Source organism: Octopus bimaculoides, chromosome 1, assembly GCF_001194135.2.
Source record: "Octopus bimaculoides isolate UCB-OBI-ISO-001 chromosome 1, ASM119413v2, whole genome shotgun sequence".
NCBI classification, from domain to species: Eukaryota; Metazoa; Mollusca; class Cephalopoda; order Octopoda; family Octopodidae; genus Octopus; species Octopus bimaculoides.
This window is the reverse complement of record NC_068981.1, coordinates 127,044,881-127,056,754: the sequence shown is the minus strand read 5'-3', so window position 1 is coordinate 127,056,754 and position 11,874 is coordinate 127,044,881. Positions and strand designations below refer to the sequence as shown.

Sequence of the window (11,874 nt, the reverse complement as noted above, 5' to 3'; positions counted from 1 at the left end):
TGTGTGTGTGTGTGTGTGTGTGTGTGTGTGTGTGTGTGCATGTGTGTGTGTATGTGTGTGTGTGCGTGTGCATGTATGTTTGTGTGTGTGTGTTTGTATGCATGTGCATGTGTGTGTATGTGTGTGTGTGAGTGTACTCTAGCATAAAGTATACAGTAACACAAAGAATGAGCAAAAGGAAATAAGTTTATAGGTATGGATCTGACTGTATGTGTGAACCTATAAATATGTTCATGTCTATATATGTATTTATGCATATAGTTGTATACATGTGCAAGGGTGTTTATTAGCATACTTTGAAACACCTTGTTTATAGACTTGTATGTGTGTTAATGAGAGTATACCTTTTTATATTCCTGTTTATATTCAGTATATGCTGTGTGTGAAAGGGCACTTGTAAAGTATCTTGCTTGGTGCAATGTTAATAAAGCTGGAATAAAGTTACTTAGAATTGTCTACCTACTGACTCTATTAGCAGGTGTATATTTATGCCACACCCAGTATATCCAAAACGGAGGTGGGAGAGGAAGAATAAAGTAAATCTTATATAACATATACATACAGACATATTTTAATTTGATGTACTTTCCAGTTTTAAAGGTGTAGACTCAGATAAACTTTTGTAAGACAATATTGCACGAGTTGGACTGTGGGTATGTGGCTATTAGTATGTAGATTAAAGCACATTCACTGTTTGAGCTACCTGATGTCATCCACAGTAACAATATAATTTTCACTGGATCTATGTCAGGAAATCCACAGTGTTTGTTGGGTTTATAATTGATGAAGAAAATGGAAGATGGATTTTTTAAAGATTTACTATTTCCTGTAGCCTATTCAAACATATCATCTCTCTCCTCTCTGCCAACCTTATCATTACTACTCTAGCCTCCTCAACTTATACACTTTCTCCCTTCAACCTTTCCCAAGCTTTACAAATGTTGCCTACCCTTGCTCTCCAATATCTCCTATCTCTTCTTCCATATACCCTTGAAGGCCCTACCCACTACTAATCACTTCATGCCTTGAGGTGCCACCTGGACACCTTATCACTACTATCTATCTCCTTGGACATACCTCTATATCATTCTCACCCTCTCTCCTAAATGCAAGCAACCATGTAGTTCCTCTACATCATGAATCTACTCTCTCCTAACCATTTCCATCATAATTTATTCCCCATCTAACATAAGGACACACTCTCTCATTCCTTGGGTTTTGTAGATTTGCAAATTGCATGGCAATCGCAGTAGTGCTTGTGACATGAAAAAGCACCCTGTACATAAAGTGGTTAGCATTAGGAAGGACATCCAGCCATAGAAACCATGCCAACGCAGACACTAGAGTATGTAGGGATCTACAAATACAATATCCCTACATTCACTCTCTATTTCCTATCTTAACTAAACTAACTATTGCTTAATCATCCTCTCACACCGTCTCCGATGAAGGGATATAATAAATATCCTGGAAACAGCTGTAAGACATTCTATTTATAAATGTTCTATATTATACATAGCATTATATATATATATATATGTACTTACATATAAGTACATATATGTACTTATATATATATATGTACTTACATATAAGAAACCAAAGTGTATGTATGCTGCCATATGTATATAAAAAGGAATACAAAAAATGGGACAAGAACGCAGTGCAACATCTATATCTCTCCCATGCCTGTCATCTCCCATGTCCCTGCCGTAAGGCTTCATTTTCACACATGCCAGCTTAATTTAATTCGTCCTTGGTCAAAAGACACCTGTTGTTATGTCCTGTTATTTGCATTTGTATTTGTGTACCATTTCTCTGTTTTTTTCTTTTTCCGTCTTTATTTTTGTATACATTTGCTGCTTTCTTCCAAGGAATCTAATGCTCTTAGCTTAGTTTTTCTTTGGGGCTGGCCAGATTGGAGCAATCTCGAGTATAACCAGCCAAAATTGCAAAGATAATCTGGAACTCGACTGAGGAAAGAAAACTTCGAATGACCTGTCTGTGTTTTTTCTTGTCCATCTTTTGTATCATCTGTCTGGATGTTTTGTTGTCCCTTTTTTGTATCATCTAGCTGTCTGGATGTTTTGCTTTCTTGTCCCATTATATATATATATATATATATATATATATATATATATATATATGTTGTCGGCACCACTCATGTCCAAGTTTGGTTCATCTGGTGCCTCCATGATGCTTAGACCTGATGTAACTCAGGAGGCCAAGTCGGGAATGGAACAGTCTTGGGCATTGATTGCCTGGCAGTGTGAGTGATAGGTAGTCTTGACTGGGGTTGCCAGGCACTGTGTTGCCTTCTTTTTGCTTCTTCTTCAGTCTTTTTCCTCTCCTTGAGAGTTGACCAACCGAAATGAATTGCTCTTCGCCAGCATGGGATGTTGGCAGTTTGTTTCCCAGGTGCTAGGGTTGATTCCAGCTTGAAGCGGGGAAGACTTCAGCTGGTCTTTGAATCTGCATTTTGGGGCTTCTCAATGTCATTTACCATTGACAAGCTTGCTGTAGAAGATGGTCCACATGAGTCTTGAAAGGGCCATTCAGACAACATATCCTGACCACCTGAGGTGATGCTTGAAGATGGTGGCTTCAATGATTGTCACTTCTGAGCAATTGAGTACATTGTTGTTGGTGCATTGGTCTTGCTATTTGATGTTGAGGATCTGCAGAAGGTTAGGTTTTGGGAAATGCTCAAGCTTTTCCAGGTCATTTTTATACAGAGTCCATGTCTTGCAAGCATACAGCAAGATGGAGATGACAATGGTGTGGAACTCCATAAGTTTTGTTCAGAGGGAGAGTCTGTAGTTGTTGAATATGTGCTTGCTGAGTCTTCTAAAAGCTCAATGAGTGGATTTGATGCAGTGGTTGATATCTCTTTTGTATGTCCTGGATTGTGAGAGAGTGCTGCCAAGGTATTGAAAGTTGTTGACGACATCCAGAGGTGTGTACCCTATGTTGATGGTAGCTTCTGGCATTTCTTGTCCAGGAGCAGACTGCACAAGTATTTTCACTTTGTCCACATTCACTTCCATCCCAAAGTGATAGTAGGCTTCAACTGGTGGTTACAATGGAGGAGGTTGGGGTGGCATTGTCATTATGTACTGGAACTCCCTGATGCTGCTATTTGATATTTGAGTTTTGGATTTCAGGCATGCAAAGTTGAAGAGTCTGCTGTCCAGGCAATAGTAGATATTAATACCAGGAGAGCCATGTGGGATCTCGTAGAGCACTGCCATCAGGTAGATGGAGAACAGAGTTGGAGCCAGGAGGCATCCTTGTTTCAGGTCTATGAAGATGGGGAATGCTTGAGAGTGCATTCTGTGTGCAGACATGTCCTACCATGTCCATCATGGAGTGCAGTAATGATGTCATCAAAGTGATCGGGGAAACCAAAACAGTGGAGTACAGACCACATATGTATGTGTTTATGTGTACACGTGTGTATATCAATCTGATGATGATGATGATACACACCACATTATTCAAAACTTGTCTACCCAAGTTGGAACTAAAATAATTTCATTAATTCAATTTATGAAGTGATATTCACATTTTGGCAATCCTACACAAACGTTCCCCCCTCGCCCGACTTTATTTCCTCATAACTTTCAGAGAAATGGATATTTTTAAATGAAATTTTCTACAAATACGCTTCAGATGGTGTAGATTCTGATTCTATCGGAATTTGTTGTGAAAACATTTTTTGGTGAGTGGGAAGAGGAGCTTCGGGAAATTCATATGAGTTGTGAGAAAATTTTTTCTGACGGTGGGGTGAGGAGTTTCAGAAAATTCACACGATTCACAAAATCTACACAATTTTCCTCACAACTTTCAGCCCCAAAAAATGGATAGTTTTTAATGAAATTTTCACCAAATACTTCTCATAGTGTGTAAATTACGATTATATCAGAATTTGATCTTTCCAGAATTTCAAGTTTCACTTTGTGACGTGTGTTAGTATGTATGCGTACGAACCCACCAATTTTCTTTGTTTTTCATATTAAATTCCGATGTAAACGTAATCTACATACTCTGAAAGGTGATTACAAAAAAAAAAAAAAAAAAAAAATTACCCAATTTTCTGACAGTTGAGTAAAGAAAGCAGTCTCGTGCGAATTTTCTGAAACTTCTCGCCCCACCGTCGGAAAACTTTATTTTTTCATAAAAAAAAAATTCCGATATAATCAGAATCTACACCACCTGAAGCGTATTCATAGAAAATTTTGTTATAAAATATCCATTTTTCTGGAAGTTATGAGGCAACAAATTTGGGAGGAGAATGGTGGAGCTGGAGGGTGACTGTCGTCCAGCTCCTCCAATATAACCTTGTTGTCTCCTTTAATTTCCAACTAACAATAAACACTTGAAACAATACTTTGCTTTCTGAGTTCAAATCTTGCCAGGACCAACTTCAAGGGCGAGCAACTAAGTTGTAATCTTATCAACTATATCCCTTCCCCTAAATTTGTTACTTTTTCCTAAATAAAATATTTCAAAAAATCCTTAATTTGGTGCCTAAACATCGACAGTTTTCTATAGTAATCACCGTTAATATTTTCACCTTTGTACCAAAGCTTTGAACGTGTAGACCGATTTGATTAGATTAGAAATTGACTAATAGCAGAGTTGTCTTTCGTACAATTATTTCAAGTTTGTAAAGAAATAGTACTTAAGTTGTTAGATGGCCGATCGGCCGTTTTTTAAAAATTATTACTTTTTTTTTAATGTATATAGATTTAGTCGCTTTTTGTTAATCGGATGATGTATTAATTTACGAAAGAAAAAAACCTCGAGTAAAACATTTTCACACAACCTATTTACTATATGCTGAAATTAACATATAAGAAGGTAAGTGAAAGCTATCTTGGATTCTACTGAAGAAACCGCTTGATGTTGTCCGAAAAAATTGTCTTTTCGCGTTAGATTCCTGACAAAAAAAGAAATATAAAATTAGAAGTGTTATGTAATAATAAACAAGCACTCGTGTCAAAACAGTTTAATTATTACTATAATTATTTCACATTTTCTGTTGCCGGTGGTATTTAGTATTGCAAATTTCGGTGTCCAAGGGATTAACACACTTGTAGCACCCATTGTGCTCTGTAATTTGTCGTGCAGAGGAACAATGTATATGAATAACATGTGTTTCTTGCAGCGCTGAACTTCGAAATCCTACCTTGGGCCTGGAGAAGCCACGGGAAATTACTCCAGTGTATATTCTCCCTTGAATCAGTATATGAAAAACCAGTCTTCATTGGTGCGCCAACATCTTAATTAGGGAAAGCGCATTATTTACATACATCAATCATTGTGATGATCTCTTTTTCCTTTTCTTCTTGTTATGGCAGCTTGGCGCGCTGCCTCAAATCTATTTCACTGCATTTTAACCATTTGTGGTACTGAGAAAGGCATTAATGTCATACGGTTTTACTCCTCTATCGCATGGATTTGTAACCTAAAGACATTATTGTCAATATTATTCCCCCCCCCCCATTGTTTTAAAAACTGTTTTTACGATAGTGCGAAGCCCTAGATATATTACTTAGATAAGACGACGAACAGACGTGTTTGAAGAAATCTGCGACATCAACACCGCTTCTTAATTCATGAACGAAGTAAACAGTGATTCAAATTGGAATTCGAGGCCTGTTCCAACGAATTGTTTTTGCTCCCGATCAACCTTAATCAAGCAAGCCTATGATCGAATACTTTCTAGCAATGACCTTCCAGTTCTTTCAGACGTTGTTTGTCTCAGATTATGTTACAAAATACAATCTTGTTATTTTTAAGGACGTTAGAAAATGCTTTGAGAGATTTGACTGCTATTTTTAGCAGACTGCGACCACATAGAAACTCCCTCATTGGTTCGTGGTTCCAACTAGTGTGGATCATTCAAGAATTTAACATATGCCACAGTTATTTTGCTAAATTGATTTTGGTTTTTTTTCACGCTCACAATAGCTCATTCTATGGAGGAAGATATTTTATTTTTAAATACACCAAAGTGCAGTGGGTCCAGTATAAGCATTATTCCCCGCCCCATCCAGCTCACACCCTCCATTATATGTATGTGCGCGCGTGTATACACACACACACACACACATATATATATATATATATATATATATATATATATGCACACACACACACGTTTGGATGCACAAACTGTACGATCATTCAATACTATTTGCTTGTAGCTATTGATTTCCTCCATCCCTAAGAAAGTTGCAGTCACATTGGCAAGATCGTGGTTTTGATTGTGCGTTTATTCTTCAGCAAAACACTCCAATTCACTCAGAGCGAATGTTGGCTCGCCTGCATGCGGGGTGGCATCAATTAGGGCTACAACACGAAGAAGCGCATTGTAACCAGCGATATATGCTTACATTCAACAGTCTACACAATAGTGATGTGTGTGTGTGTGAGAGAGAGAGAGAGAGAACAAGCGAGATGGGGTGGGGTGTATGCATCCATGAAACTTGAGTGAATTGGAGTAGAGTTAACCCGTTAAATACACAACTCCAACTAAACGAATAGAATGCTACTTTCGTTTGTTCACCTCGTGTGCGTGAGATATTTCAATGTGTTCCAATGTTGCTTTACTTAAAACCAACCGAAACATGTGATGCCAACTCGGACAAGGTACTCTGTTGTTGGACCTGTAGTTACATTTCCTTCAAATCACACAATACTGTCTTAAAAATAAGAAAATAACCCATTGAATAATGCAGTCCTAGATAGCCCTGCTGGAATGCTTTCGATCAGGCATGAGCAACCTTTTTCAAGGAGCGGAGCACGAGACATGTTGCACTACTAAAAAAAAATTCAAGGTTAATTTTCGTTAGGCATGTAATTCAGAAAGTACAGCAGGTCGCACTAGACTGTTTTAGATCACAGCTAACTGGAATACTAATTTGTAAACACAGTAGTTCCCTATCTTCGTCATGTTTTGCCACACGCCAGGATCCGCTGGCGATCTCAATCGACTTTTCCTTTCCCCTACTATGCTAAAAATTAATTATTACCATGAGAATACTTCATTACTTTTGCTTTCACTAACTAATATTTTCAACTCTAGTTTTTTAGTGCTTGCTTATTATTATTATATGGCTAAAAGACAATATTTATCAAATCAATCTTCAGTTCGACAACTACCCATTGAGACTTTTTCTTAGATCAGCTGAGGTCTTTCTCCTCTGAGTTAGCTTTTTTTTTCTGTCTCTCTCTCTTTTAGTGAAGTAAAATGATTATAAAGGAGAACACTATTCCAATGACAAAACGTACAGAATCGTTAAATGCTAAGAGGCAAATTTTTGTTTATGTTCGGAGTTCAAATTCCGCCGCAGTTGACTTTGCCTTTCATTCTTTCAGGGACGATAAAATAAATACCAATTTAGCACTGGGGTTCGCTGTGATCGACTATCCCCACTCCCTCCAAAATTCCCGGCCTTGTGCCTATAGAAGAAAGAATTGTTAAACGTTAACTTATTTATCTCTCGAGAACAGTTGCCATGGAAAAGTGAAGTTTAAGTCACTGATAGGAAGTGACGTTACTAGTATTAGTACTGCGCCTGCGCACTGTCATACACAGCGACGTGCCTTGTAATGGCGGGAAGTAGCATGTTTTCATGTAAAGTGAAGAAGTATTTCTCCTATTCATTGACAGATGCCATAGGTGAGTCTTTCCTCCTGCTCACGATGGCTTCCCCATTTATTTTAGAACTAACTCTATACAGCTGCTCAGATATTTCATTCGTGATTTTCAATATATCGCTAAAGCTATTCGCTATTAATGCTTTTTATGTGCTTTTTTCATGGTGAACTTATATTTACTATTGTTTAGGTTATTTTAGATTATACTTCGTTGTTTTATTTTTGTTGACATTTTGACAATTGTGTCGCATTTCCATCTCGAAACTTTTTATTAAATACGCTTTTTTATACATTTCAAATATCGATAATATTTCTATCGTCGGTAATTTAAGCAAATTTATCATCGTGTTGCTTTTGAATAGAAACTGTTTTACTGAAAATCTTTTCTAAGCTCGCCAGATCGCAATGGTTCTATTTTTTAAAAAAAGCCTCATTTTCTTTTTGCACATTGAAGTATATTACAAACATGTGGGTGTGTAGCGAGTTAGTTAAGCATCACAATATTAACAGATAGCATTCAAGTCCTGCGATTTTATGTGTCCCACTCGAAATAGTGGTAGAGTAGGGTATAGCGTCAGACTATATATATATATATATATATATATATATATATATATATAGATATATAAATATAGATATATATGTATGTGTGTGAAGAAAGAAATGAAGCGATGCGTGTGTATGTTGTATAATATATATATATATATATGTGGGTGTGTGTATTATTTTGATATCCAATTTTTAGATATTTTTTGTTACTGTTCCCCCTTAATAAATCGATGCTAATTCGAGATATAAGAACAGCGAAAACCTCAATTCTACTATTATAGCGATCGAAGTGGCGCACTCTGTGCAACATACCCTTTTCTGAATACCTCCCCACAACCAAATATTGACATTAGAATGCAGCTTGGCTGGAGTAGCTATATTCTATCTCGTGGTCACTTGCTCAGACAATACTATTCTAAATTAGATCGTTTTTCCTTGTAGACTGCGTGTGTGTAGTTAGTATTTTTAATTCATATCTTTTCGCTTCGCTTCCCTCGCTGTTGCCCTTGGGAAAACCATAAACGTCACAATCCTTGCATTTTATCCCCACAAATGAAAACTCAGAAGCATCGCGTCTCTGCAAAAAACTATTATTTATTAATTGTTATTTCGGCCCTTGACAAATTCGGATTTATTTTTCGATGTTCTTTGTATATATTAAACATTAACATAAAACTCAGTCTGATGTGCGACTACACAAAGGAAAGTGAAAAATGACTAATGATGGTTGTTTAGATCCGGTCAGACTTATGATCAAAAGTATTCTAGCCGTGACTGTCTTGTCTATACGACATTGCTCAATGTGTTTTCTTTTCTATATTTAAGACCGTGGAGGTATTATAGTATGACGGTATTTTGCTATTTCTAGCAGATGGAAAGTTGTGATGTTCATCTATTTCTCAAGGGTGTTAGCGACGTTGGTAATATGAGATGACTGTAGTCGGTGAACGAAATTCTATTGCGTATTCTTTGCTCAAGGAACCTGTCTACATATACAGAACTTACGACTAAGATGGTGATGATGATGATCATAATTACTGACATATATAAATCTGTGTGAAGTTTCAAGAAAGCTTTACTATATCTATGATGCAAGCTTCAAAAGCTATTGTAGTAGTTAAAGCGAAAACCGTGACCTGTAGTTTTCATAAGAAATTCTGCTTATTTATAGTAATCGAATTCAAATAAAAGAAATATAATTTCAGTATATTAGTTATTTGAAACATAATCTAAGTTAGTGTTACGTACGACTAATTTATAACAAGCTATCGTTTTGTTAAATTGGCTGTGGCTAACTTCCGATTTGAACCTCACTCTTTGGCCATCGGTTTGCTTATTAACTTTTGGATAATCATTGAAACTATAAAATTAAATTTCTTTCATGACTCCCTGTTTGAGAGCCATTTATTAAATAATTTCCTTTAAAAGTAATCCTCAATACTTCAGAGTATATATATATATATAATATTCCAGATAACACCACTTGAAAAATTGGATTGTTTTAGAATAATAAAATGCTTCTATTACTCTAAGTGATCGATTTCTGGTTGCTTGAAAAAATCTTGATTTCCTAATACAGGGTAAGGCAAAAAAGAGAGAAAAATACATTTTACAGGTTAACAAAAATGCCTAGGTAAATGTTATCAAAAAAATATTTTATTAACATGAAGGGATACAGTTTGTTTCATTTGGTTTCGGAAATATCTTCCAAATGGTGGCCTCTATTGTGATACACTGCTGTTGGCTCCATCCTGTTGATGCTACATGCAAGTTTCTAAGGAATGTGAGGTTTGATTCCAGAAAGTAAAGGAACATTTCCATGTGTTGTTTGGATGTTACTGTAATTGCTTGGCCTCGTCAAAAATGTGAGGTTCCAAACACCAAAATTTACTACAAATCATTTCACAGTAACTTGTTTATTGTGTAGAGCTCTTTTATGAGACATCAGGATTGTCTTTTTGCTCAGTAGTGAAGATTCTACTTATTGACAAAATCAGACAGATGAAACCGGGCTTCATTGCTTAAGAGAACATCTACAGGAACATTGTGATGGATATCCTTGCAGCATACCCTGCAGTTGTTCTCTCATGTTCATGAAGTTTCTAAACCACCATCATTTTGTATGGAACCTAAGATCAGTGTGTAAAATTCTCTAGACAGTTTAATCAGATAATCCCAAAGCAGAGGTTGGTTATGTATTGAACATTTAGGAGATTACAAAACTGTCTATCTCACAGGTTGGATATTTACTGGAGTTTGAACACTCTTAAGGTCTACCAGAATTTTTTTTTTTTTTTTAGCCCTAAATCTGCAACTCTGAATTTTTCAGTCCATAGCAATATAGATTTTCAGTCTGGAGCAACATCATTTTGATTTAACCCAAAATGAATATGAAAAAATCTGTGTTGCAATTACAGATTCCCTGTTCTTGATAAACATTTCAACAGTTAATGCATGGTGTGCATCAATCCAAACCATGAGGATAGCTGGTGGGGTGGGGGAATAAAAAAGGAAAGTGATAAAAACATTAGCTATATTTATTTATTTATTTATGGGTTTCAGCCAAGTGGCTGCGGTCATGCTGGAGCAGCATTAGTGCCACACACCGATGACCAAATAAAATATGGGAATTTTTTTCTGCCACTTCCTGTATTATAAATGACATTCTATCAAGTTTCGTTTTTTTTACTTAAATTGAAAACAGGAAGTTACAAAAACAACATAAATACCTGATTGCTTATATGTTGTCTGTGAAGTAGACGTTTGTTGTTTAATCTCAGGTCAACTGTCACTGTACAGACTCATAATCCAAAACGTTTCAGGTATTACCATTTTGTCTGTTCTTTTGAGCATTGCATAATCTACAACACCATTATCCAATGTGGTTCTTTTTCAAGCTGATATAGTGTAACTTGAAGATTTTGCTGCTATGTCTAGCCATTTAAATGACCACATAAAGGCTCAAATGTTGGTTCATTAATGTTTATTTTAAATGAGATTAGTGAAGTGACTTTTGAAGTTTGATATTTACTGAACTTATTTCTCATTATGCATATCAGTCATCATGGAAGATTAAGATATGTGGTTGAATGCTTTCTCCTAAACCTAGCCAATCCATGCAGGCATTAGAAAAATAAATATAAAACTGATAGTCATTATCATTTTACATCTATTTTGCCATGCTTGGATTTGGTCTTCTCCAGTGCAGCTTCTTGCTATTTATGGTACCTTGTCACCTTTGCAACCTTCAACATTCTGACATCAACTTCACTACTTCCTACATCTTTCTCAATGTTTCTTTATCACATATTCCTTCCATTGGGACCACTTGGCACTTTTTTACCAACTGTCATTAACCATATGCATCATGTCTCCATACTAGCTCTGTCTTTTCTTTTGCACACTATAGCTGATTTCTCATATACTCAGTTTTTATTATCAACTTATTTGTGCTGTTTGTTCATGTACATCAGCATTATGCATCCAATATCCATGTTTCACTACCATGCACTAGGTGTAGCTGCATGGTAAGAAGTTGGCTTCTCAACCACATGATTCTGCGTTCAGTCCCACTGCATGGAACTTTGGGCAAGTGTCTTCTACTATAGTCTCAGGCTGACCAAAGCCTTGTGAGTGGATTTGGTAGACAGAAACTCA

The 11,874-nt window shown here is 36.3% G+C and overlaps 1 protein-coding gene across 2 annotated transcripts in view; it reads left to right on the top strand.

The window, feature by feature from the left end:
* The first annotated feature begins 4,703 nt into the window (after window positions 1-4,703).
* LOC106882195 (putative mediator of RNA polymerase II transcription subunit 26) overlaps window positions 4,704-11,874 on the top strand; it is a 30,636-nt gene continuing 23,465 nt past the window's right edge. The window contains exon 1 of one of the 2 annotated variants that reach the window (XM_014932785.2): window positions 4,704-4,863. Coding sequence is in view for 1 of the 2 variants with exons in the window: in XM_014932784.2 (XP_014788270.1) it covers window positions 7,621-7,690 (70 nt within the window). In the remaining variant the exon portion in view is untranslated. Of the gene's footprint in view, window positions 4,864-7,572; window positions 7,691-11,874 lie in introns of those variants that run through there. The other variant, XM_014932784.2, reaches the window with a different exon arrangement.